General features: G+C 35.6%; 1 protein-coding gene, 1 long non-coding RNA gene and 1 pseudogene across 18 annotated transcripts in view; 2 read left to right on the top strand and 1 right to left on the bottom strand.

The window, feature by feature from the left end:
- LOC106041592 (uncharacterized) overlaps positions 1 to 27,457 on the top strand; it is a 259,478-nt gene that overhangs the window by 149,061 nt on the left and 82,960 nt on the right. For 3 of the 4 annotated variants that reach the window (XR_010833073.1, XR_010833070.1, XR_010833071.1), the window contains exons 4-6: positions 2,846 to 2,953; positions 8,297 to 8,369; positions 8,925 to 9,142. This is a non-coding gene — a long non-coding RNA (uncharacterized lncRNA). The remainder of the gene's footprint in view (positions 1 to 2,845; positions 2,954 to 8,296; positions 8,370 to 8,924; positions 9,143 to 27,457) is intronic. The other variant, XR_010833072.1, reaches the window with a different exon arrangement.
- On the top strand, positions 5,784 to 8,125 carry LOC125180932 (beta-1,3-galactosyltransferase 2-like; annotated as a pseudogene).
- The window catches only part of KCNT2 (potassium sodium-activated channel subfamily T member 2), a 147,299-nt gene continuing 127,150 nt past the window's right edge, over positions 7,309 to 27,457 (bottom strand). For 5 of the 14 annotated variants that reach the window (XM_048053619.2, XM_048053626.2, XM_048053618.2 and 2 more), the window contains 5 exons: positions 26,801 to 26,929; positions 24,245 to 24,265; positions 22,377 to 22,677; positions 19,336 to 19,420; positions 9,781 to 17,045 (listed from right to left, as the gene is read on the bottom strand). In XM_048053619.2, the coding sequence (XP_047909576.1) occupies positions 16,934 to 17,045; positions 19,336 to 19,420; positions 22,377 to 22,677; positions 24,245 to 24,265; positions 26,801 to 26,929 (648 nt within the window). In that variant the 3' untranslated portion in view covers positions 9,781 to 16,933. Of the gene's footprint in view, positions 7,517 to 9,780; positions 17,046 to 19,335; positions 19,421 to 19,443; positions 20,918 to 22,376; positions 22,678 to 24,244; positions 24,266 to 26,800; positions 26,930 to 27,457 lie in introns of those variants that run through there. The other 9 variants (XM_048053621.2, XM_048053625.2, XM_067001198.1 and 6 more) reach the window with 6 other exon arrangements.

Genomic DNA, 27,457 nt, shown 5'->3' with positions numbered 1-27,457 from the left:
GGACAGCATAGAAGGAGGTTAGGGTGAAGTTCAGGCATACACAGCTGAAACTGCAAGTCTCCGCTGAACTTCTGTCTCTCCCCCAGTGCACCTGAAAATCTGCTGGTGTCTGTGTTTTCACTGGGGAGGTTTCTCATGGGCTCTATATAGTGCCTGTGGATGAGCTCACAATGGTCAGTCTGGGAAATTTCTGTCCATCTCACCTCTAAATTCACTTCTAAATCAGACTATTTAAATGAGGTTACATTTTGCTTTGTCTTTTGAAGGTCTGATGAGCATGCAAAGCTCAAGTCTAATGTATAAGAGTTGAATTATAAAAATGTGGCAGTAACCATAGAAAATGGAGGTAGCATTGTATCTGGTATAGGAGAGAGCTGATTCAGTGCCTTTCCCAGCTGGAAGGGGTTCCAGGTTACCTTTCGTGTGTTTTGACTCCATGAGGCGAACCCACGTAGGAAAGAGCATGAGACCCACACAGTTCCATTGGGGAAGAAATGTTCCTGATCCTGTGGTGAAAAAGTCCTTTGAGTTACAGCCAGTGACTGCGTAACAGAAATGCACGAGACTCTCCATATGCATGTCCCCCTGTGGCTACAGCCCAAGGAGCTCCTGTTCTAATGAATATTTAAGCTTTAACAATGTCTGAATCAAATGATAAACGTTCATAACTAGCCAAGAGAAAAGGGAACACTTTAATGTCCTGTAGATTTTACAGGAATCCAGATAAGGTATGAGGAGACACTAATGCTGAAAAATAGTTGTTTATGAACTGCCCGCATATTAACACCCATAATTAAATTTGTTAATTTTTGTCGTACTTGCTCTTAGTAACTCATTACTGTCAAAACTTTTAATTATTAAAATATAAATTAACTAAAACGCCTCTAATATAAAGTGCTCTTCCATTTTATTCTAATTGCAATAAAACCCCAGCCACGTACTGGGTTTTTGTTCAATCAGTTAAGTGGAAATGAAAAAATCCTTCTCATTTTCTTTTCCTTTCCTATTTTCTTTAATGGGAAGGAAGTTACTTGCAGAATGCAATATGGTCTTTTCATTGGACATATATTGAAATTTTTACTTCATGAAACAAATGTGTATATTGAGGAATTTGTAGTTAGAAAATGAAGCTTTATAAGCAACGTGAATCTTAGGTTTTCTGTGAGTGTATAGAGTATAAAATAGCTGTCTAATACATAAAGGGGGCATCTTTGCATGGAGGATCAGTGGAGCAAATATGTTCTACAAATGTCTTCCAGTAGGTTACTGTTAGAATCAACCACTGTAAAATGTTATCTCTGATGATTCCAGATTTTCAGTTGAATTCCTCATAATCACATTCCCCTATCATCTTGCCTTCTTGTTGTACACCAGTAAAATCAGTAGATTCTTGAGGTGGTTGTGTGTAGTGCACTGATTTCTTTGCAGTGCCTCAGTTTTGCTGATGTTAAAATTGTATCTTTAAATTTGTAAATAAAACTGAATAGAAAGCCATTTATGAAACGCAGTTTCTAAAGAAAATTCTAGTGCCAGTTCCACGTAGGCAAATATGTTTGTGTTTTGTTTTTTTTTTTTTAGTATTCAAACTATTGGGAGTTGTGTTTGGTACCTTCTGTTTGGACAATCATTAGATTTAGCCACCTGATGAAAATCTAACCATGGGAAAATGGTTTTAGGTCAAGCTAAGAAATGAGACAAAACCTAGTATGCCCTGCCATCAGCTTGATCCTAAGATTGTCTGTTTGCTAGCTGCCTGAACCTAGAAAAATATGAAAATGAAATGTTGCTTAGTTTGAGGCAGTGTCATTTTCACCATGATCACAAGATGGCATCATTACAAAACCCTTTATGTCAAGTAAACTAGAAAAAATAGGTTTTTGAAAATAATTTTGCTGTTGCTTAGACATTTAAGAGTGTTTATAGTTTTAATATAAGCAGCTCTGTTTCCTTTAAATTATTTCTTGAAATTACGTACTTATGTACTTATGTAGATCTTTAAAGTGTAAAGTATCTTCTGTGATGTAGCATACAATAATAAATAGTTATTTTGCGTGAAAAATAGTTATTAGCCTGAAATAGTTATTTTGCCTATTGCTGCTGGTTCGCAGCTCTTTTTGTAGTCACATTGACTGACATAATGATTATACAGGTTTCTTAAAACAAACTCAGAAAAGGGCCTAACTGACTATACTGGAAACCACAACACTTCTCTAGTCTGCGTAAAAGCATTGCAAGCTTATTGAAGATATTTTTTGCTTTGTCAGAAATAAGGGGAAAAGATGTTGGCATGCCGTTTTTGTTTGTTTGTTTGTTTTGTTTTGTTTTGGATAAACAGCCAAGTATATAATGACAGCATAATTCTCGTTGTTGCTGAGTGGGGCAAAATCGCTGAATTAAGAAATACTGTGCAGATGAAACTACCATGAGTGGGATTATAAAAATGTCTAGAAAACCATGCACAGAGATTACCTAATGGTGATTTCTTACAAAAATGGAATTATATGTTGACTAGGGCTTCACAATGAACTTGGAATAACGTACTAAAATAATGAGTTTGTGATTTAATATGGTAAAGTGGAAGTTACCTGAGATTATGAGAAATAAAGATAGCATATTGGCTACGCTGCACAGCTGTGCAAAAAGGGTGCACAGGAGGTTATAAACTATACCTGTTATTGCAATAACAGAGATGTGGATCCAAAATCTAACAGTTAACAAAAAAGACAGATTTTTCTCAAGTATTTGAACTGGGAAAAAGCATGGAGGATAAATGAAGTGATCTTTCTATTCTATTTCCCTAGTGCTAGTTTTAACCTGAAGTAATGAGTCTGTTTTGTCCTTTTAGGGAGATGTCAATCCATTCAAGAGATCTGATGAGGAGGAAGCAGAATGGTCAGAAGTCCAGAAAATACATCAGAACTGGGGATATAAGTGAAGTCTGAGAAGGGAGAAGGTAAAAGTTATCAAATGCACTTCACAGAGAAAACCATTATCTGTTTTCAATGATTTAAGGAGTAATGAATTTTAAGTGTAGCATGGGTTATATCAGTTTGTATTAGGGAAACAAGCAGAGGAATGAGGCATTAAATAGATGCTATGAAAGGTTGTGGGGTCTAAATTGCTGGAGTAGTTAAATAGAGATTAGACAAGCAGGTAATTCTCAGAAATGGCTTGGTTAAATTTAATCCTGTTTGGGGGCAACTTGTGGTCTCGAAGTCATGCTGAGGTCTCTCTTTGCTCAGTTTTCTGTATGTGTGTATCTCTACACATATAATTCAACTCGCTCTCAGATTCCAAATGGGCCTTAAAACTTGACATTGCAACTTCCTGAGGCAGGAAAGTGGAGAGGGAGGTGCCGACCTCTGCTCCCTGGGAACTGATAGAACACGAGGGAATGGCACAAAGCAGCACTAGAGGAGGTTCAGACGGGACATTAGGAAAACTGTCTGTACCATGAGGGTGGTCAGACACTGGAACAGGCTTCCTAGCTGGGTGGTTGATGCCCCAGGCCTGTCAGTGCTCAAGAGGCATTTGGATAATGCCTTCTATGACGTGCTTTAACTTCTGGCTAGCCTGGAAGTGCTCAGGCAGTTGGACTGGACGATCTTTCAAGATCTTAGGTCTAGTTGCTTGATGTAACATAATAAGAAAACAAGTTTTAATAGGTGTAGAAAGTTTAAGCTAGTAATTGTTCTTCAATTAGACAGTTTTGCTGGACTAAAGAAAAACTCATAGCTCAGCACATGAAGTGTGTTCCCTTTTTATCCCATGTCAAATTTTTACATGTAATACTTGAACTTCACTTGCATAAAAGCAGTGAACTGCCCTGTTTATGTGATTAAGTATTCATCATCCATACTTCCATATGTACTGTAAAAAAAATTAAGATAACAGCTAACTAGAGACAATCAAAATTTAAGATAGCTGCTACTGTCAAATACTCCTTTAAAACTATGTTTAAATCCATAGAGCACTTGTATAAGGAAAAAGAGAATCTGTAGTTCTTCTTTTCTCTGTCACATATTTCTGTTTTTTAAAAAAAGCTTCACAAATGTTCCAGTAAAAGTAAATAAATATTGTTTCTATGCAAAAGCAGTGATGAGATTAACTCAGTCTAGGTATAATTTAAATCATAAAAGTACATACCTGAAAATTTTACAGAATATTTGAAAAAAATACTTCACATGGCTTTTGAATCCATTCCATATGTTCATTAAGTACTATTCAGTGTTATTAATGTACTTTTCCAGTCTTTTTTCTAAAGTACTTAATGCACTTCACAGTTTATTAATCCATTTGTTATTCAAATCACTGTAATCACTGCAAGAGACTGCAGTTTAAAGATAATAGCAAGTCATTGATGTAAAACGTAAACTTATTCCAAATCTTGAAATAACTGAATGCAAATCTTTCCAACAATATATTATGAAGAAATAGAAAATAGTTGGAATGTGTTGAGATCTAAGATATAGTACATTTTTCCTTCCCGCTTCTTTCTCTCCACAAATTAAACTCAAGCCTCAGCAGTTGGCATCTGGATGACTTTGTATGTGGAAAGGATGGTAGAACTGCATGGGTTCTCTGGGAGGTTAAATATTGTTGCTAAAGGGGAAGAGAACTTGCTTTCATGCATCAAGAAAGCCTTCTTCCCCCTGTAACTCAAGACTAATCGGTTGAGCTTGCTTCTGGACTGCAATATCCCTGCATCCACTGAGAGCAAATTTCACTGAGATCCCCAGAGCAATCCTCCAAATATTGTGGTACCTAACTTTGAGATGAAATACAGCTTTCAAAAAAAAGAAAAAAAAGAGAGGTGAAATGGCTAGAGATTCATCTCACTAACTCCATAGTCATCCCTGGAATTTCTTCACCACCAGAAGGCTGGGATCAGGACTTTTCACAATTAAGTCTTCCCAGAAGACTGCTTTCTCTGCTGAGGAAGAGGAGATGGTGGAGCACTGAATAGAGGCACTCTCCACAGAGGCTGCATGTGTGGGTACATTTCCTGCTCTTCTCTCACTTTCCAGAACTTCCTTTTTAGGTGTTCAGTCAATTCAGCCAAAAGTTAGTTTGACTAAATTGAAACAAAGTAGTCAAAAACAAAGTAGTCAAAAGATACTGTGATATATTTACCAACGGCAATTTTAAATGCAATTAGCTATCTCGTGCTTTCTGCCAACCTTTAATTTACATCTGAAAACATAAGTACCATTTTTTCTAAAGTTCACTTTGAAATTTGTCATTTGCATGATCACCTTGAAAGTACTGGCCTTCAAAACTCATTACTTCAAGACGTTGTGAAAATATCAAAGGACTGATAGAATATGTGGGGGTTGCTTCTTTGTTTTTGACTTATTTTGAAATTCTTTCAAAAACCTGAGATGAGGTAGGGTGGACAAGAAACTGGTGAGGTAGATCTTCACTCATGACTTCTCACATTCGTCTTTTTTTTTTTTTTTTTGAAGGCAAATGTCAACATTAGAAGAAACCACAATAAAAAGTACCATATTCATCTTTTCTTTTTCTTCCTCCTTTTCTACTTTTCTCTACTCATATTCATCTTACTTTTTATCATTTTAATAAGGCCTAGTTCTGGCTTCTTTCAACATATCTGAAATTAGGTTAAATTCTGAATGCAGTTAAGTGTGTGTATACGTGTGCATGAATAAATGGTGTGTCACTGTGGCAACTTTAATATAGGTAGTGCTATTAACTCAAGTTTGCCACGCAGTACATTTTAGAAAAATAATCCTCATGAATTCTAATTCTTTTGGTTTAATAGTATGGGTAATTCTTGTGGGTAAGAAATTTCTTTAAAATATGTTTCATTTCTTCTTTTCTGAGAAGAATAGAAAACAAGGTGTGTATCTTGAGAGCTTCTTGGCATTTTAAAAGTCATAAGATAAATTGTAATTATTTTTTCATTATTGTTTACTGTTCTGTAATGTGAATGTCTGCTGCTATTTTAATAATTTTATCAAACTTGAAACAATAAATATTCTAGCTGCCTATTAGAAATGTTTTCTTAGAAGCTACTGTTCTTTCTACAGCAGATCCAGAATTTTATTTAATTGTGCTGTTAAAACCTACTGAAGTCAAAAGAGACGTTGACAAGACATTTTATCTTAAGAAAATCACAATGCAGAAGTACACTCAGAACATTGGAAATTATCTTTTGCTCTTTGTCTGCATTGACATTTTATTTAGCCTAGACAGTCATTTTCAACTCTGTATTGAACTTTTAGATGGCCAAAGGTACCTGCTCTGTGATTTATCACAATCCACAGCTCCAAGGCTATGAACACATAATCAATGATAATCTTTCATTAGATTTGAATTCATTCAATTACACATTAACATTTTGAAAAGTTTACATGAATTTAAGCTTTCTCCTATTTTTATAACCTACAAGGCAGGTAGCAATTGGAACAGCAACTACTATCTTTACTATAAATGTACGTATTTTTTGCATGTTTTAATAAATGTACGCATTTGAAATAAATATGTACTCTACAATCTATCGTATCTCCTAGGTGTTCACTATCCTGCTACTAGTATTGAAAGCAACCATACTGAAAGACTGGCAGGTTATTTTGCATTTATATACATATTAAAAATGATTATAATATTCTATTGAATTCACTTCCTTATTTTACATATATAGTCCAATATTTAAATAAAAAAAATAAAATATCTGAATAATAAGGTCTGCTATACATAAGAAAACTATTAATGCTGTATTTATTGTATTTAGATTTATTTCCTTCAGTAATCATCATACTGCATTTCTCTTGCTCAGGAAAAAAAGCCTGAAAATGAAATAATGAAGTTTTAAAGAGAATTTTTTTACTTCTATGAAAATGTTTTATAATTTATTCTAAAATGACATTATGAGATACGTTTAATACAAAAAGGAATTTTGAAGAAACAGAAGCCTGCAGATTGCTTCCATCTTCCTCTCATTGAGCGATACAATTACAAACTAACTTCCCTTCTGATAAAATATCTGTCCAATTAAAAGAACAACTTTTTGTGCACACTTTTACAGCTGCCAGCATGACTTACTATAGAAGATCCTTCTCCTATCCTTGGCAGTGCACCACGAGAAATGTTTTCCTGATTGCTTACAAGTCTTTTTCAGCAATAACTCTGATTTTTCTAATTTCTGAATTCTGATCACTTTACTGTTCTAGCTGAAATCAAAGGTCAATACATAAACAAATAAATAAAACAATTCTTATTGCAAGAAAATGGAGAACTACCAGCTGAAAATTAGACTGTTGGAAATTAAAAAAATATATATTTCCATTTCAACACAGTCATTTACATTTATTATTAATGAAAAAGATAAGATAAAATGCCTTTCTTGATATTGCTAATAGCAACTACTGCTTGTGAAACTCAGCACAGAAGGTCCATCAGGAAAACTTGGTGACATGAATCTGTAGTTCCAGGAGTTACGGTTGTTTGGTTGTTTATGCTGAGAGTTGACAGTCAGGGTCCAAATAAGGCCCTACTGAGAGAAAGCAAGCAATATCTTGATATTATTCAATAGGACAAGCTGAACTCTTACCACAACTTAAAACTTTGAGGAGTACTAATTGGGTTGCATCTTTGCGGGGGCAAAAGCTTTGTTATGAGGACAGATAGTTACGTTTTTTTAACACAATATATCTAATAGAAAAGCTCCTCAGGCCTCTTTCACCTTCTCCACAAAATTCTTTCACAGGCTGTTTTATAATTGGGCAGAAGCCTATTAAGAATAAGGAAAATAAATGATACATATCAGAAGAATACTTGGGTGATGAATACCTTCTATTTTGATCAGAAAATGTCTGTCTTTTTTCTGGAGACCTAGCTTTGAAAATTGTCAGTGGTTTTGTAATGATGAAGTATATACATTTAGAAGATGTCTACTTAGGCTCCATCTCAATGCACAGGGAATACATATACTATGTCCACCTAGTGTTTCATTGTTTGATATACGCAAAGTCCCATTTTCTCCTTGTCTGTACAATAACATAATTATAGATCTTATTACATTCAGACATATAAGCAGAAATTCTGTTGGGAAACACTGCAAAAGAGGAAACATATCTGTCAGGTAACAGGGAAAGACCCATAGTGGGCAATCTTTTCTTTCTTTGTCAGTGGACAAAGCAGCAAACGTGTTTATTCATTTTTGAAATGCAAACAGTGAAGCATATTTTCTCTGTCAAAACAGCTGGCTAAATATCACTTGGTATGTTAATTTGGTTTGGATGAGACTGATTAAGTCTGTTGTTTTAAATTATAGAAAAAGATCATATGCACTTGTTACACTGAAGAAAGAACAGTAAAGATGCAATGAAACAGATTTTCATTAACAGGTAATAATAAATTAATACATTAATATTATATTACTCAGAAGTAATTAGTCTAAATATTCTTTCATATTGCTCAGATTGCTTTCTAATGTGATTGAAGAAGAAAGCACACAGGGTATCCTATGCTAGTGATTGTCATTAGAAATATGGGTGGAAACTGCTTCCTTTTCAGAAAATCTAATATTAGGATTTGCCCAAACTCTCTTAATGTGTACAGCTGCGGTTACTCTCAGTAGTCAAATATATAGACAGTACCCCACACAAGATATCCATTCAGGTGTTATTATGGAGATATAATAAACTAGATGGAAACTAAATGCTGATAGAGTAATTTGACAGCAAGTTATTAAATTCTGTTTTAGGATATTCAGCCTTGTACAAAGTATCCTCATAGCTAAGGGAAAAATAACATGATGCTTAATAACCTTGCAGGCTAAAAGTTTCGATCAAAACATTTATGTAAGTAAATTACTTTCCAAATTTCTATCTGATTAAGAATGTAAATTATCTGCTAGTCGGACTGTTTCCTTTCATGGTTTTTTATTTCCTCTTGGTTAGCAGGTTATTTCTACATGTTGTCCACTGTGTCCAAGGATTTGAACAATTTAAAGAAAGTCCAGAGGAGAAAAATACACATTACCAGGAGTCTTAACCAAAATGACCAACAATGAAAACCTGAAGAAACTACAGCTTTTTTCTTTACTCCATCTTCTAATTTAAGGTTATGTTACGATAATATGCCAGCAATAGCTTAGCTGATCTGCCCTGTCATGGAGGTAAGGATGAGATTCTGCTTATCTTCCCCACATGTTATGATTCTGTAAGTATTAATCTTTGTCCAAAGACTGTTAGTGTCGCCAAAGACTTCAAATGCCCAGGGGGATTATATTCAGAAAAGTAGACAGAAGGTTAAACACAGAAATACAAGAGCTGTCTGTATGAATTGCTTTATATATATTTTGTCAAACGTGGGGCTTTTTACTTCATGAGGAAATGTTACTCAGACAGAACACAAATTCAGAGGAAAATCACTTTGTATCTACAATACAGGAGTTTTAAATTACTATTTTAAGGTAGCTCAGGTTGTGTTTTTACTAACTGCTATTGCTTGACTTTTACTGAGACAAAAAAAAGGCATGTTAGGAACATTGTCATTGATTTCAGCAGGAAATGACACAGTCATGAAAAACTGCTAAAAACTCTGTAATTGCAATATTGGACAGGTTTAGTCATCAAATTTCATGTAATACATGTTCAATGAGAAAACACTTTACAAAATTTCCTTGGATGAAGAATTTTTCACTCTGTATTCAGTTTTTAAAAGTTATTTTTGGCACATTTTCAAATATAAAATTTACTTTAAAAAAATACAGTTGAAAGGAGGAAAAGAAGGGATTGTTTCATGACAAAGAAATAAATGAAGAAACCTATTTATTGATGGATTTTTAGTACAAGGCAAAAAATGTGTTGCTATAATACAATGCCCAGCAAATATATCATACAGATCCAAGAAAAAGTAAAAAATAATGAACTCTTCAAACTCTCTTACAAAAAGCTAAGTGTTTGTACAACTTTATTCATATCAGCACATATATCAGGAAAAGTCTTTTCCACTCTCTGTGTTCTGTAATACTAACTTCTCCACCACAGAAGAACTGATCCCTCTGAAAATGAATTTAAAGTTATAATCCATGAACAACTCCTGTATGTTACCAGGCTGAGGCACAAGCCCTATCAGAAAAGGCTGATAGAGTGAGGCTTTTCAACCTAGAGAAGAGGTGGCTTTGGGGGCACCTAACAGCAGCCCCTAGTAACTATGGGGAGGCTATCGAGATGGTGAACCCAGGCTCTGCACCGTGGTGTACGGTGGGAGGATGAGAGAGGAAGGGCATGCACTAAAATAAGAGAGGTTCAGATGATATACAGAACAAAATTCTTCGGTTGAGTACAGGCAAGCAGTAGAGCTGGCTGCTCAGGGAGGCTGTGCAGTCTCCACCACTGGAGGGTTTCAGGACAAAGCCCTGAGCAACCTGATCAGAGCTCACAGCTGGCCCTGCTTTCAGCACGAGGATGGGGCTGCAGACTTCCTGAGCTTCCTTCCAAGTAGCATGATCCTGTGATTCTATGACTGTATGACATGATATATGATTGCAGGTACCTATCTAAAGCATGCTGAAATTCTGATTGCAATAGCATTTGGGTGAGAACCAAGACACACTCCAGTAATTATAATTCTTACTGAGAAAGGGCTTGATTCAGGATGCTGTACTAGAGCTGACAAAACTTGCTGATGCAAATTTTCTAATTAAGTCCCCCAAAAAGTGCTTATTTGGCGAGGTTTACTGAGTATGTCAAATTGATCATGTGTATTATGACTATGCAATTAGAATACTGTGGGCTCTAACAAATAGGGATATGGATCTGGCACCAGAAACAGAACAAGCTATTAAATACTGCTTGCTTTCTGTAATATGGTTTTCCTAAGCTATTTTTAAACATTTTTATCTGTTTCCTGAACAATAGACTCCTAAAAAAAAAAGTGAGATTTGATTCTACATTAGTCATGGTACAAAAGCATTTTAAATTCATGTTTTTACTGTTGTACTGGAGGGAAATCTTTAAATTTTATTTTGTAGATGAAACAGATATGCCCTTTGTATGACGTGGTGCAGGTTCTTTAAGACTGGTTTTAGATGCAGGTGGGTCTTCTAATTGGGGTGATTTACAAGCAAGCTGTAGGTTGTAGAGAAGTTTGTAAGTGTTATAGGGGAGTGCATGGGTTTGCTGGAGGTGAGTAAACTTACAGGAGTCAGAGAGAGGTAATGATAATTTGAGCCCTTATGGCAGGAAGTTGGAAAGGGTCAAGGCTGCGTGGTGGAATTCTTTAGGCAGGAGTGGGGACTCCGGACTCTTTCAAAATGCTAACTGAAAGGCTTAGTAGGCCTTCTGAGAGAGTATTCTGGTGCCAGGAAATGGGATAGAGTCTCTTACCTCTTTTAGTCCATGGGCTGGAACTTGCAAGCTCCCCTTTGCCTATAGAAGAGGCTTCAGTGTATTGGAGTGGTGCGAGCTGAGATCGGGCTCAGGTCAACTTGTTGCAGGTTGGGCTGGGGGCTTGTTCAGCCACTCTGGCTCCACTGGAGTTGCTGGCCTACTAGAAACAGTTCTGGGGGAGGCTGTACTCCCTATGGGGGAGGTTTGAGCAGCATAGTTCTCCTTTGAAACCATCTCCTTACAAGAAAGTCTTAATTATTTCAGAAGCACTCTTACTGATGTGGCTACAAGGATATTGGCAAAATATTTTTTCTGCAACAGATTCCTACACTCAGGTAAGACTAATCTCAGGAAATGTAAACAGAAGATAATCTTCTAATTCTGATACTGGCTGGTAAAAATGTAATATGTTTTGCATACATAAGTAACTTAAAATTATCTTTGGAAAAGATCATTAATAACTAGATTTTGTAATTGTTTTTATAATTGCTGGCATTTTGATTATTATCCTGCTTAGAAAGGAGAAAACTATAAATGTTCAGGTTACATTTTATCTGACATAGAACAACCACTTGTGTAGTTTAGTGTATAGAAATAGTCTATTCCAATATTTCCTATTCAGTGCAGTTTCTTATGGATGTATTCACAAAAAGCATAGAAGAAAAATTACAGTGCAATTAAATTTAAAAAGTAATCTTTTTGCCTCAGATATTATATTGATTTACACTTGTAATTGGGACTGTTTTCTAAATATTTGCATAGGATTTTAAGATGCCCAGAGAGAACTCATCATTTTAGCTGTTCTTAAGCTGAAATGCGTTCCAAATGCCTTCCTTTTCTTTCTAGACATACTAATAAATTACTTGAAGAGGTTAGCCTGAAAACTGAAGTTGCTAAATGCAGAGTAGTATTTCATAAGCCACAAACACAGCAGGAGCATAGTAAAATTGTAGCAAGTGTCAAGTATGCAGAATATCTCAAAGCCCTGTGGATTATTTGAAGTCTTTGTTGACTGGTTCCTCTTAACGCTTATAGTTGGTTTATTGTGAATGAATAGTCTTCAATTGTATTGAACTCTTTATTTAATGTGAATTCACCATTTCTTAAAAGTATTTAAGTATTTTTCTAATTGCCCCTATAATAATGTGATGGAGGCTGCGCAGATGACAATAATGAAATTATACTAGGGGTGGGAAGTAGGAGATTACATAAAATGCTCAAATGGAGCTCAAGTCTTGTTGCTCATAAATGTTCATAAAGTCCAAATCTGTAATAGGGCTGGTAAATAAAGTGTTTTTGTATGTTTCTAGCTATCATTTGTACCTCTATCTAGTCTTTTTCTTTCTTGTTGAAGTTGATAATAAGGAAGTTCTGCATGGTGATTTAAGGAATTTTCTGCAGAAACAAGCCCTGTTACAAACAAAGTAATCAACATCTCCTATGCCTCCCCTCTGCCTCAGGTTAAAAACAAAAACAAACAAAAAAAAACACGGCTGCACTGGCCAGATAATGTTCACAGAAAAAAAAAAAAATCAGGTAGTTTATTAGTGGAACACTTAGCACCTGAGATGAATTGGATGGACAGATAAGAGTTTACCTCCATAGCTTGTCAGAGGATCAGTTTGGATGCAGTAACAAATGCTCTGGATTTGGCATGTCTTCTGTTTTAGAATATTGACCCTTTCCATTGGAGGAAAGGGTGGATTGTGAATGGGGCAAGCTCTAAGTAACTTGTGAGCATTGTTCAAACTGCTTCTGTGGAAATTCTCTTGGGTTATCAGTGGTGTCTTACCCATGTGTACACCATAAGGTTTTCTTCTAATGGACTAATGTCCTGCAACTGGTTCAGCTGCCATTTATTTGCTGGTTATGCAGAAGACCCATCTGGTGACTTGTGGTTCCTGAGGTCTCAAAACATTATTCTATTGAAAAGCTTCTGCACTTCATCACATCTTTCTGTTCTCCCTTTAATGTAACAGTCTTGAGCTAGTTCATCCAGAAATTTTATAAATTAAAAAAGGCAAACAAGCACAGACTACGTGTATATATTTCTGTAAGATGTCAGTAGCTTACAGACAAATACCTATGCGTTGTAGTTTATTCTCCAAAATTGTCTTGGTGACTGATTTTAAATCACTATCCAGGCTAGTTTGAATACAGCATTGTAGTCACTTCCAGTACCACATGTGATCACATGCTGAAAGATTTCCCTATGCCACAGAACAGTGTCTTGAATGAAATTGACAATCCTCCTCTTCTGATTCTTTAATCATAGAAATTTTCCTTCTTGGTATGGGAACTGCCTCAGGAGCTGGCCCCAGCTGGATCAAAAGACAGAGATTCTATAACTGACCAATTTGTTCCCTAAGGCTAGTATTACCTTCCCTGGCAGAGATTATAACCGAATGCATGCTGATTCTACTTAACATGAGTTTTTTGAGGAGTCAGGTTGAGAAGATAGGCGTGACTTATGCTAGGCAGTCTCCTGTGTGCTTGGGCTATTTTCCTGTTGTGAATCTCCCCACCTTCTGTTTGGCTTGGTCTAGAAGCATTTAAAAGATGGTCATAGTTCTATTCTACTTTCATTTCAGGTTTCTGGTAGGAAGTAAAAACATTTTCAAATCTCAATGCTTATTAATATAAAGATTGAATTCAACTATTTTTGCATCTTGGGAGAGTGACAAGATCTACTTCCTATGTGCTGTCTCTAGCTGACACCTGAAGCTCTCCTAATTTTGTATAAATGGCTGGCTCAGAGTAGAGTTAGTTTCCTGCCTCTTCTACATTCATGGTCTCTGGACACCTAACTGGAATGCATTACTTCTGGCTCCAATTAACAACGAGACTGTCTCCAGGCCCTCTTATATGAAGCCTCATCCTGTGTGTGTGGTTGGAGAATAGGCCTGAAGACAAGTAGTGGGGAAGGAGGGAGGGGGGGATGCCTGACATGAGACCCATATAAAAACTTTAGTGGAATGTAGCTTTCTGGCAGCTCTACGTTATTTGAATTTCAATGATTCCACATGCAGCCACTGTGGAAAAAACTCAGATTCCTTAGTACTGCTGCTTTGGGCTCTGCTTAACTAACCCCTGACGTATCCAGGACGTTATATGCATTAAAACAATTATTCTTATGAAGTTTGGTTTTGCTGAAATGGTGCTTACTTAAACAGATAGTAGTTGGCTCTGATACAGATTTAGATAACTTACTACCTTTCTGGCTAGCATTATGGGATATAGGTATATCCTAGATATAAGCAGACTTCCTGTCATTGTCGATGGTCTATATCAAACTTCAGAGATCTAAGTGTAGGTAGCATCTAAGAATAATTTATTTGGATGCTTCATAGGCAAACTAGTATAAATACTGAAGCATAAGCAATATGCGTTCTTGATTAAAGCATCTATCTAGAAACCAACAGTCTATCTAATAACTAAGTAATTAAAATTATCACTAAGGAAAGTTCTTTCAGTAAAGCAATTGATGCTTCAGTTGCATTCTACGAAAGTCCTTTCATTGGCACTGAATTTGCCTTCTAAGTAGAGAAAACTGAAGTGCTAAAGATATTCTGCCTGCCTTACTGTCCCCAAACAGAACAGGGAGCTTGCAAATGTGCCTACTGATGTAGGAGACAGCAACTATAGCACTGAGAGTTAACTTCTAATAGGTGAGAAGAACTGAAAAATGAACTTACATACTTTGTTCCAACTGATTTGTCAAAATGAATTATATATGCCCATTGATCCTTATACTAGATATGTATAGAACCTATAGTTGTACTGATTTTCGGTAGTGAATAGTAGTTGTACTAATTTTCAGTAGTGAAATTTCCTGTTAGAACTGGAACTCTTGTTCTCGTGCTAGTGTTCTGACAACTTCAGTCTATTCTAAGGCCTCTGTTTTCTTGTAAGTCAGTAATCTTAAAGCCATATGGAACAGTTAAGTTTCAGAAGAATTAAGAGGAAGAGAAGAAATAATAGAATATTTTCTGTCATTCCTAATATGAATGTGATTTGATTTCAACATTCTTGCAATGCTTATAAGCATAATTGCATCCATGAGTTTTTCTTTGGGTAACTTGGCATTTTATTTTTCAGAACAAAATCTGCCATGTAGTTGGTTTTCCGAATAATACAGAAGATAATATATTTTTTGAGTGGATTATTTCTGTACATGTAAGACATCAAGGGAATTCAAAGAATAATCTGTCTTTTCACTGTAGCCTGCATGTTAAATTTCTTGCACAGTTCTGTATGGATTGTTGTAGCAGTACTGCTATTGTTGTAGCAGTAGGGTTTTTACCTTAAGGATGCTCTTCCCCCTTTGTGATTGATAGCAAAGCAAGCATGTGATTTTGGATGATCATACACAGTCATGTTTCCTCTGTAGAAGATTTGAGCAAAACTTCTGACTGAAGATTCTGTAGCAGCTTCAGGTGTTTTGTACACTAGTAGATTCTTTCTTGTGTACTTAATGCCAAAACTGAGCCTTCAAATCCATGGTGCTTTTCATGTAATGCAGTATTCCATTTGTTTTATGGAATGGGTAATAAGTTTCTCTCATTTTCAATATGATACATAATTTCATATAAAATTTATCACATTTGGGTAACCTGACTGGGCATATGCATACTTTGGACAGTTGCAGTTCTGTCATCATCATGGAGATAGGAAGGCTCTGTGATATGAATTGTTTCCTAGAGCGATGTTCTCTCTTCTGTATTATCTACTAAGGCTTCTCATTGACACCTCACTGAGGTTAAAAGGGTCGTTTTTCACCTGAGCTACCATTGTGTGCAGTTTCACATACAGTACCTTCCCAGGTTTTGCGGATAGGGGGGCTGTTTCTGTATCCCTAATAAAAGAGTCCTGCTTCAGTTGCTCTACAAAATGCTACCTTTTGAAACGCCTGTGTGAGACGATGGGGAATTGCTTCCAGGTGGGCTCCTCTGGGCTAATTTTTCAGTGGATGTGCCCCAGATCTGAACCTCTACGAGTGTGACTAAGCTGTGTCATCCTGTAAGCCCACAGAACATACACTGAAGTCCTAGAGGCAATGGGACCAAACTAGGCTTTTCTAATATATATAGGTGTCAAGCTAAGCTTGAATATTATCTCAAAGGCTGGACTCTTGATGCATACAGCCTCATTGGCACCTTTAGGTATTAACATATTTTCCGCTACAAATTATGCGTCATCTGTCTATGGGCATCAGATAATCTTTGAGGAGGTACATCAGGAGCTTAGTCACTGGCGTGCTGTCACCTTGATAAATATGCATAGAAGCTTCTAAGTGAAACATATGTTGGAATCTATCACTTTCATCATTTCTTTATATTGGTTAAATCATAGGTTTCACAATTCTGCTAAGTTCAACTACCATACTGAACAGGCCATAAGCCTGACAATCACTAAAATTAGAATTTCTAGAGATCATGTTTCTAAAGTTGGTGACTTACCCACTGTAAATTTGATTCCAAAATCTGAATAAAATGTACCACTCAGTTTTCAAAATGGTTGGTGGAAACTGTGTGTGTATAAAAGTGTCTCTTAATTTTGTGACGAATTACATATCAAAGTTGTGTTTCCTCCCTGGTATCTTGTCCCACTGTATTGCAGAAGCTGTCTTTTCGGCTCGGTGCTGTATTTGGAACATAAGCCAAGGGATCAGGTCGGATCAAGTATCTATAAAAAGAAATTACAACTCTTATTAAAAGCCTTGGTACAAGCAAGGATAAATAAACATAGACTGTTGTAATGTTGAAAAGGTTTGAGGAAGAATTAGATAGGCCTAGTTCCTGTTGGGTAGCTTGGAAATTTTGGCAATTCCACTTACGTTGTATAATAGTAAAGCCTTTCGCACCATCTGCCTAGGTATCATATATGTGTACTGGGTACAACTAAACCTTAATTTTGACTGAGAGCCACTTTGATCTTTTAGATACATCAGCTCTGTTCCTTGGCATTTGCTACGGTCCTTGAACACACATTTGCTAGTAACTGTATTTCTTTATGCATCTCCTTTTACTCATTATGCCTTGAAGAAGGGACAAGCAGTTCACAGAGTTACTCTAAAAAGAATGTTGTAAGGAATCAAGAGATTAGTTGTGCATAGTTAAAAGAACTAAAAAGCACAATGTTGATAATCTTGGTGTAGTCTGACAGGCTCAGGATGGACCCCTTAGTTTTGAGAAAGGACTTCTAGTAGAACTAACAGCTGCAAGTACTGCTTTGGAGAGTACTGCAAGTACTCTTATTTCTAAATGCCGAGAAACTTTCCTCATATGCTAACTCAAAGTTGTATATTATCTAATATGCCTATGATAAATCACAAACATAATAGGATCATAGCAAATGTGAAGGACTTCAGTTGTATAAGTATAGGAATTCAGACAATGAAAGTTGAATCTATAGCCCTTTAAGGGCTTTTGTTTTTATCATAGAGCTGCACAGAAGTAAATGGCTTAGATGGGATTAACTCACATTGGTCTGAAAGTGCAGGTAATAAGTGCAAAAAAAGAGTCATGTGCAGGAGGAAGTCTGGAAAATGTATTGAGAAACAGATGAAAAAAATGTGGGAAAACCAGCCTTCCAGATTGTCAGCAGGAAGGACAAAAAAAAAAAAAGTGTGACTAAAAGAAAACTGCTGTAGAAAGAACCACTTCTTCCTTGCCTTTCCACTAATTATCTCCTATTGCATGAGGGTAAACTAGCTGCCTAGTCAAGAGAACTAAAATTAATCTTAAAAAAGCCCTCGGCATAAACTGAGACACAAGCTCTGAGGCCCACTATCAGGAAATGAACATACATCAAGTTAGGCAACAGTATGTGCGTGTACAGGCTAAAGATGTGTAGGCACGACACAGCAAATTCAGTACCGCTGCAAAATTATGCACTCACTATTGAGTTGCTGTATACCTTGTTTTTTTGCAAAGGTGGAAAAAGAAAATGTGAACTCCTAGTCCACCTAGCTAGACTAGGAAACAGTACCTGCATTTACAGGTTAAATATTAGTAAATATCATACTGTGGAGTTCCATAACAGTGAAAATACTGTTCTAAATCATTTCAACAAATTCTATAACTGTAGTTGCTGTTTAATAGTTTTTATGCTATACTTTTTATATACCACAATACTACAAGGCACTACAATGTAGTGGTTTTTTTCTTTTTGGTTGGCTTTGGTTTTTTAGTATCAATAGGGATAATAGTTCAGTCTTTCTGCTTGTGAGTAGATGGTGAGATGGGCTGGCACTGGTGTGGAGGGCCTTGCACAGGGACCCTGGAGCAGATAGAGGATATTAGTATAGCAAGGCAGGGGCAAAAGAGGCTAGAGACAAAAACAGCATAGGACCTGAACACAGTAATCACATCAAACTTCAGTATGAGAGAGTGGCAGATAATATATCTGAAATTCTTGAGCAGTTCAAACTTTGTGTTCACCTGTTTTTTCTCAGGTGGTCTTCAAAATTCCTGGTAAGCAAGTTAAAAAAATAAATAATTAAAAATAAAAAATGCTGCATTTAGATCCTGCCATTTGTTTGAATTATCATAAGCATGAATATTGCATGATATTTGGGGGAGAACTGCTTTTTATTTTAGTGGCATTTGAATCCATGAAGTAAAATCCCATTTGAAAACTCTGATTTGAAAAGTTATCTTTCTATTAAGACTGGAGAAATTTAATGAGAATGTTAATTCTATGAAGCCATCCAGTGAACTCAGGTAGATATTTTTATTATTTTTTTTGTTTAAATACACAGAGTAAGAAGAAGATGAGAGAATATGGAGGTAAAAGGATTATGAAATATGTATATTTTACATAATTATACATATAATTGGTTGTCTAAACAGAAGTCTCCATCTTATTTTTTTTGCGGGTATATGGGAAAGCATGTTCCCCTGTAACAGCAGAAAAGTAATAAAATTTTCAGGTCTTGTGATTTCTGTGCTTAAACTTTTGTGCTTATACTTACACTATATCATTCAGCTCTAATCTTGTATCTGGAGAAGGATTGATCAGGATGTAAGAAAGGGTGTTCTGATGATCATTCATCTCATCTAGAGGAGAAAAATGCACATATCAAATCAGATTGAAAAAAAAATCGTCATAAGTATCATTTCTGGTTAACTAATTCAATTAAAAGATCATCTTTGGCTCAGAGCTGTCGAAAGTATCAGGTGTCAAAGTGATATCAAATAAGTTTAGCAACTTTTCATGTGTACTTGAATTGGAACTATCTGGCATAGCATCTTTTGATTTATCTCTCAAGATGCATTTTCTTTCTGGTGTTCTAAAAAATGTTCTTTTGCGCTTTTTTTCCACTCATACTAATTCTTAATACAACTCAATTTTATTTTGATTAAACAATCATTCATTTGGTTTCCATTGCTAAGAGGAAAGTAGGGTCTTCCATCCTCAGTTGGCATAAAGTTCAAGCCAAGGCTAAATGCTATCCATTTCCAAATTTGGTCAATATAAATCTCTCTTCACTTTCCCTAAGTGTCAAGGAAAATACTAATTTTCACTATTATCACCTGTGCCAGTGGGTTGAAATATGAAAGCTGTATGAACAGCAATTGGAATTTCTTTATTGTATTTTTAACCATTCTTCTAATGCTATGCTGCATTGGCTGACAGAAATCCTTTTTTTTTTTTTTGAAGGGGTTTTACTTAGCTTAGTCTCAGCACGCTTCTGTAGCTGTCACTGCTGTATCTTTTCTTTTGTATAACCTTTTCTTGATGTTTTTCATAAGTTGTTGTAGTGAGGCAATTTAATAGGAGAGGCATTTCATCTGTACTAATTGCTTCACTTTTAGGGAAAATGATGCAAAAGAGAACAGTCCCATCCTAGTTTCAGCACAATTTCTATATCGTGTTAAACAAGTATGCTTGATATATGGTCTCTAGGTTGAAAATTGCTGTTGGATATTTTCAACTACATGTAACTTTTTATGTGCTTGTACCACATTTTGCACTACTGTAAGCATGTCTGTCTAGAGAACAATTAGATAAACTCAGACTCTTAGCATACGTGCAATTACACAGCTAAAATGGTCTTTAACAGTACAGCTTATTTTTGTAAAATGAAGCTGATGCAAAATATTGTAAAAAGTTACACAAACACATTCACCAGTATAGTAGCCTCATGGTAGTATAGTATCCTAGTATCATGCCTCAGCTAGAGGGCTTGCATGGCCAAAAATGTGTTGTGCCTCAGTTGGCATAAATTAATTCAGTTATTTGACTTTAGAATTGGAGTGCTTAGGGGTTTTTAGGTTATCAGTGTAAAGAAAACTGAAGATGTGAAATTAGGTATAGGATCATTCCTTTACATGGGGATATGTAAGCAGCTGTGACTTTGTTTCCTGTTTTTTCATTGCTCCCCACACATGCAGAAAGATGGTATTAAGGAATATGTTTAACTTCTGCAGGGAGTTAACTGGGAATGTCACAGTCCAGGTTAGCAGCTGGCTGCATGTGTAAAACTTAATTTTTATTTTCAGAATATGGTGTTCCTGGGGTGGTCAAAGTAGTTTCTTTATAATGAGATGCATCTGTAAGAAAACACGGAAGAGATAAAAGTTTGTAAATCAGAATCAGGGCACATAAATTTGTATTAGCTAAAGCATCTACCTATCAAGATTTTGCTGTTCTGAATGTAATATAATGGTTTTAAGTAATTAAATGAACATTTGCTGTAAGCTCTTAGCTAGGATTTTAAAAGAAAAGTAGGAATCAACCAAAGTTCTCCTGTGACTAGTATAAACGTGAACAATATTTACAAAACTTCTTGGGGTTGATTAAATATTACTGTGGCCTGTGTCACTCCTGGAAAATATTTAGTCCTGATTCTTCCAGCAGACTCATATAGTATCCACAAATTAAAGTGGGAGTAGTAATTATCCAGTTGGAGTCTGAGATAAAGAGCTTGTATGTAAATTGTAAAGATTAAACAAAATTATAGCCGTGTATTCTGTAGTCGCTTTTTCTCTCGATGAAGTTAATGTGTACATAGCAACAATAAGAACCACTGCTGGGTAGTACATTGCTGTTGGTTAAAGGATGTCCCAACCCTGCATTAATAGAATGGGCCAATAAGAATATTTATTTTATAGGAGATACTGTTTACCTTCAGCTAATGTATACTCTAGGTATAGGTAAAATGTAAATATAATTGTGTTGAAAAATCAGTACTAATGCATTTGTCAAGCAATGTTTTTGATGCTTTGAATGTAAATTGAGTATGGGAACTGCAGTGTTGGTTCTTCTGAACAAGCACTAAGCTTCATATTGGACCTACCCTGCAGACAGAAAAGATGGGAGATGAAGAAATTGTTGCTTTTCCTAGGAAAACTAGAACCCATAGCTCTGAGGATTTCCACAAAACACACTATGAAGCCAAGGCTGTAGACAGCCATCCCAGGCAGCTATTGTGCATAAAGTTTAGGAGGTTGTTACAGAACTATTGTCAATAGAGTTGTTTTTTTAAAAATTAAAATTAGTTTTGCTGGAAAAAGACATATTTTACGAAAACAACATCTAAAGACCTAGTGAAACGTGCTTCATAAAAATGCCTTTAATATGACACTTTTGTGTTCATTTTAAAAACACAGAGAAAATGTATCCTCCTTCACACAAACAACTCCCCACCTTGACAGAATCACAAACTTCACAATAGCTCTCTTCATTTATGTTTCAGTAAGTTTGTGGAAATACGGAGCAGTTGTTCAATGACAAAGGAATATTTATATATTCTGCATACACATATATATGCTAAATTTAAATATGACTGAGGTGGTCATATTTATTTAAAGCTCATATATTCTGAGCTTTCATCTGAAAATAGGAATGGGTGATAATAGAGCTGATTTAAAAAAAAAAAAAAAAGGGAGCAAGTTATGTTTAAAAGAAATTACCACAAGCTTATTTTACTTATGGCACACTGTTCTTTAAAAAAAATTTTTTGTATAATGCTAATATTTTTATTAATTTTAAGGATTAAATTAATCATACCATATCCTGCTGGAGAAAGGCCCAGGTGCTTCATTCTATTTTTCACAAGTTCAGCAAGTTCCTGTCTTTCTGACCTCCTATAAAGATTCATTCGCTGCTGGCTTATCTTCTCAGCTGTTTTACCAGAGTGTCTTGGTACTCTTCGGCTCAGCCGTCGGGCCCACTGCATGCTTTTTCGTCGTAACAAAGGATGATCAGATTGATCACTAGATGTTGAGTTACGATGATTACTGCGATAATTGAAGTGCTCTCTGGTGTCTTTAGTGTCTTCCCATTCTTCCACACTAATAGAGATTTGAGACTTGAAAGGAGAATGACAAGAGAAATTAAGAGGTTTAAAAAATGGAGGCAGAATAAAACATTCATTAGTTGTAATGGAGCTGAGGGAATTTAGTTGTTCATAGTTACCAAATGTTCCTGAGTTGCTTACTCTCTACTAGACTTTTTTTTTTTTAATGCAAAAGGCTAACATTTATATAATGCAATTTAAATTGAGCCTTAATTAATGCCTGATTCCATTTTGATTCTGAGAATAAGAACTGTAGCCTTCTGGTACTGCCTTTCCCAGATCTAGGAACCAACTCTGAATGAATTCTACTTTCCTCCAAGCATTTAACTTTTTTTAATTTTAAAAAAATATTCAAGTTGTAACTGCTTTGACTGCACCATTTTGAGTGCTCTCTTAAGACTACAGGTGAAAATTGCCTGTTACCACTGTCTCATTTCCAGGTATTTTTGATCTACCAGCACATGATTTCTGGAATACATCTGTGCCTGAAGATGTATGCAATATTCTAAAGTGTGATTTAGAGCACCTCTTCCAAATGTGGTAATCTATAGTTCCTACCTTGAGATATAGTTACATTGCTTTTTAGCAACGATATTGTAACAAAGCAGACTTAAAAGGGCCAAAATCTGGCCCTCTGTTTTCTTCATGCCACCCAACTGTGACCAATAGTACGCTTTGTGCAATCACACAAAGCAGTACTAAAATAACTCAGGTGAATGGACTACATATGCAGTTGTAACATACGCAAAAAAAGAAAATAAGGAAGATGAGGAAACATTTCAGAAGATCACTTTAAAATTATTTTAATTACAATTTTAGATTTAACTAATACTTTTGGATTCTATTTCCAAAAAAAAAACCACCCTACTTCCTTATAATCTTGAGCTGTTGTGATATTTAAAACATGTCTTTCTTTGGCACTGAAATAGTGAAGCCCTCACCAATATCCTGATATCACTGTGGTCTTATTACCCAGTTACTGATGCCAGTTTGATGTGTTGTGGGTTGTTTTTTTTGTTTTTAAATCCAAAACAAAGATGACTTTTAAAGTTGGGTTTGGGTTACTTTATATGAAACCCCAATAATAGAAAAAGTTCATAATACATTCAAAGTGATCAGTGAATATACCAAATTTATTTGAAGAGCTACTGAGGTTCTAAAGATCTTTTCCTATTAAAATAAAATCTGAAGGCAAGATTCTGTTGACCTTGTCAGTGTTGAAAATTTTGCTCCACCAGCAACCTGAACCAGGTTTAAGTGTAGCCACATATTCTTTATGATAAACTTGGGGATTTTTGTCCATTAGCAGTTAATGCGTTTAGGATCAAGGTTTTCAGCTCACTGTGAAGATGATCTGTTATCTTCAGGATTCAATAGGAATAGCCTACCAAATCTCATTGGGCTTTTTTTTAAGTCATTCTGTCAGCTTTCAAATTTTCAATAAGATGTTTGTGTACAGAACAATGTTGCTTTAAGCTTTATTTATTCAAGGATGTTCCATCGCATAGTTCTATTTCCTGTAAGGATTTTACTCCCGGGGTGTGACTCAGAAACAGGCAGACAATAAGCAAATACTTACTTGTGAAGCCGTTTCTCGTGACTGACAATGGAAGGGGTGGGGGGAACAAAACAAAAGACAATTTAAACTGAAGTGAATCTAAAGAAGCAAACATGGAGTATTTAACAGCAACCACAGAAAATCAATTACACAGGTAGTAAGGAAGATCCCATATCTCTCTTCTTAATTAAATGGTAATAGATGGAATCTATCTAACCAGCTCATTGTATAGCAAACTAGATTTTCACGTTCTTTAGCAACTAGATCACTGAAAACTTTATTTTTAGGGGAAAGACATGTATCTGTTTGTCAGAGTGAAGTGAGGGTGTCTTATTTAGATAGTACAAAAAAGGTTTCAAAGGAGAACTAGTGCATATAGAAATAATAATTGTATATTTTGTTCTTGTGAATCAAGTTAAACATTAACTGCCTGCTCCAACATATACGCAATACAAATTAAGTTTTATATGTCTGTTTAAAATGAAATTGATATACACTTTTGAGGTTCCGCATTAGAAACCTTCAATTTATGGCTAGAAATTCATCATTTCTAACAACAATAACAAAAAAATATACTAATTTATATTTCTCTAACCTCCACTTTAAAGACCTCATCAAACAGTATTTTAAAGCTGTTTTCTGGTTTAATATATTGAAAAGCTAAATGATAGCTCACACTAATACTATTTATTAAATTAGTTGGAAATTAATAATGGAATAGCTCTGCAGAAAGATTACAAATTTCAGAATTTCTCCATTCACCACAGAAGCAGAGCCAGATGTGATGCTTCTACATATTCTGGGGAAGAGCTAGGTTAGGAAAGACTCCTGTGCCTCTGTAGAAAGGTAAGGTTTTCACGAATGCTCACCCACTGAACAAGAAACTGTTCGAATATGTACATGTGGGAAATACTCCTGGGGGTCTGCATTCGGATTCTGGAGCTTTTTAAAATGGTTAATAAATGTTTTTACTTTAATAAACAGAGACATTGCCACTTTTCCACTTGAATCCAGTACGTGACAACTTGGGAATTTAACTAGATGTCTTTATTTTTTTCCAACTCTTCCTTTGTCTGATTTATCTCAAACTCTTCAGGAGACTACCAATGGAACCTGTCAGGAAGTAATAGCAGGAGGTTGTTTTGTTTTGTTTTGTTTTTTTAATTGATTCTTTGTAAAAGATGATTACCCTCCCCAGAAAATCTGGGCCTGGTCTGATCAGGTATTCAAGCACTAAAGTACAGGCTTCAAAGGTTCCCCGTGTTACGGTAAAATTGTGAGTTTAGAGTTAACTGACTGACTTTTAAACCTTGTTTTTCAGTAAAGCCTTTGAAAGTCTTATCCGTGTTTTAATGAATTCTTAGTTTGCCATGTCCTTTGCTCTGATGAGGGCTATGACAACTTTTTTTTCATATTAGCGGCAACGGCAGTGATTTTGCCTATATTCTTCTCAAAGGGATTTTGATGGATTGTGTTAATGCTGCTAAATTTAAAGTCACCTGACATTATTGCAAGTGCAGAGCACACTAGGTAAGCTGTAAAAGCCACCTGGAGCAGTATTGGTGGTCCACAAAGAGTCACTAGTCAACTTGGAATCTTGCACAGCCTCTTGTAACCCTTATTTTTAAGTTAACTTTAAACAAATGTTTGTACTTGCTTCAAGATAAAGCCTGTAGTTAAATGGCTTAATGTTTTATAACCTTTTTCTGAAATACAGAAGAGAATATAAATCGTCTATATTGGAAATCTGTAAACTGAGATTGTATTTCAGAAGCAGAAAAATTTTGTTGCAAATTAGAGCCATATTTGAATCATGGTTTAATGAGATGGCAGTATTAATGCTCGTGTAAACAAATGGCTTATGGATAAGAGATATGGAAGCTGCACAAACAAAAAATGAAAATTTCACAAAATGAAAATGAGCGATGTAGGACCGTCACCAGCACATTTGTTAAATAGGAAACAGAGTATCGATATTGATATGTGTGTGTATGTACACACACAGGGAGAAATATGTATTTATATGGCAGACACGTATACAAAAATAACACCTAACAGCCAAGGTTAAAGAAATACCATTATATTTTTAATAACAATTTTATTCTCTAGTTCATTTCTAGTTACAAATTCATATGAATACTGAAATGCCACCTGTGTGGGTTAGTGTGTTGACATTCTTGTTGCACCTGATACAGGACCTGGTCGTACAGCTTGTTATGGATATTGTTGTTGATCACTACATGCAAGTTCAGCCTAGTTCTAGCTATCATAGCCTGTCCTACCTGTTCCTGAGCTGTATTTGCTTTTTAGTTAGTCACTTCATAGATGAGCATTGGAATGAAAATCTGTACATAAACTGGGTCTGATACGTGGTCTGGGCCTTGTGTTAATCTGACTGTATACATGCCAGCAGAGGGAGACCTTAGTGGGCTGGAATTAAGTGCATTTGCAGACATGGCACCCCCAATGTTCTTTAAATAAGTGGTTCCAATTTTTACGAGGTCCGTTTGAAAACAAATAAATAAATAAATCTTGAATACTCTGTAACCAGCTCCAAAGTATAGTGAAGTGACATACCTCAGATGTTGTAAGCTTTTGAGATTCTGTCCTATAGACTCCAATTGGAATGTCTCCTGTAGAAGAGCAAAGTTTCTGATATAGTCTGGCATATGTCCTAATCCACAGATCTTCTTCTGTGATTTTCATCTGAACAAACAATAATAGGAAGGAAAACTTTAACTCATGATGGCTTATATGGTTCATTATACTACTCTTGAGAAAAATTGACAACTAAATGCTGGCTGGTAACGATCATATTGTAGAGTTGCACCTTTCATTCACAATAAATTTGAAATTTCTATCAAGTTTGTAGATGCTGTTCCTTTGTTCTCTGGTAGACATTGCGGTGCAAGTGGTTCAGTCATTTGGTAATTACTTCTGTCTTTGTTTTAAAATTATTTAAACTTTAAAATTATTTAAACTGGATGGTATCCCTCATCCAGTGTTCATTATCTGAGTAAAATATAAAAAGAATAATAAATATAAAAAGAATGAACTACATATCAGCAGTAGTTAGAACCTGTTGATGGACAGACTGAAGAACAAGCAAATATTTTGAATGCTGCCAGATAACTGTTCTTTAGACAGCAAGCTCAGTATTTGGGGAGAAAGAAGGTGGAGAAAGCAATACACTAAGCATAAATGGTATAAAAAATTTCCTAAGTTAATTTGAAG

The sequence above is a fragment of the Anser cygnoides genome, chromosome 8 (genome assembly GCF_040182565.1).
Source record: "Anser cygnoides isolate HZ-2024a breed goose chromosome 8, Taihu_goose_T2T_genome, whole genome shotgun sequence".
Classification (NCBI taxonomy): Eukaryota; Metazoa; Chordata; class Aves; order Anseriformes; family Anatidae; genus Anser; species Anser cygnoides.
Note: the sequence above shows the minus strand (reverse complement) of the source record. Positions and strands in the feature narration are given on the sequence as shown.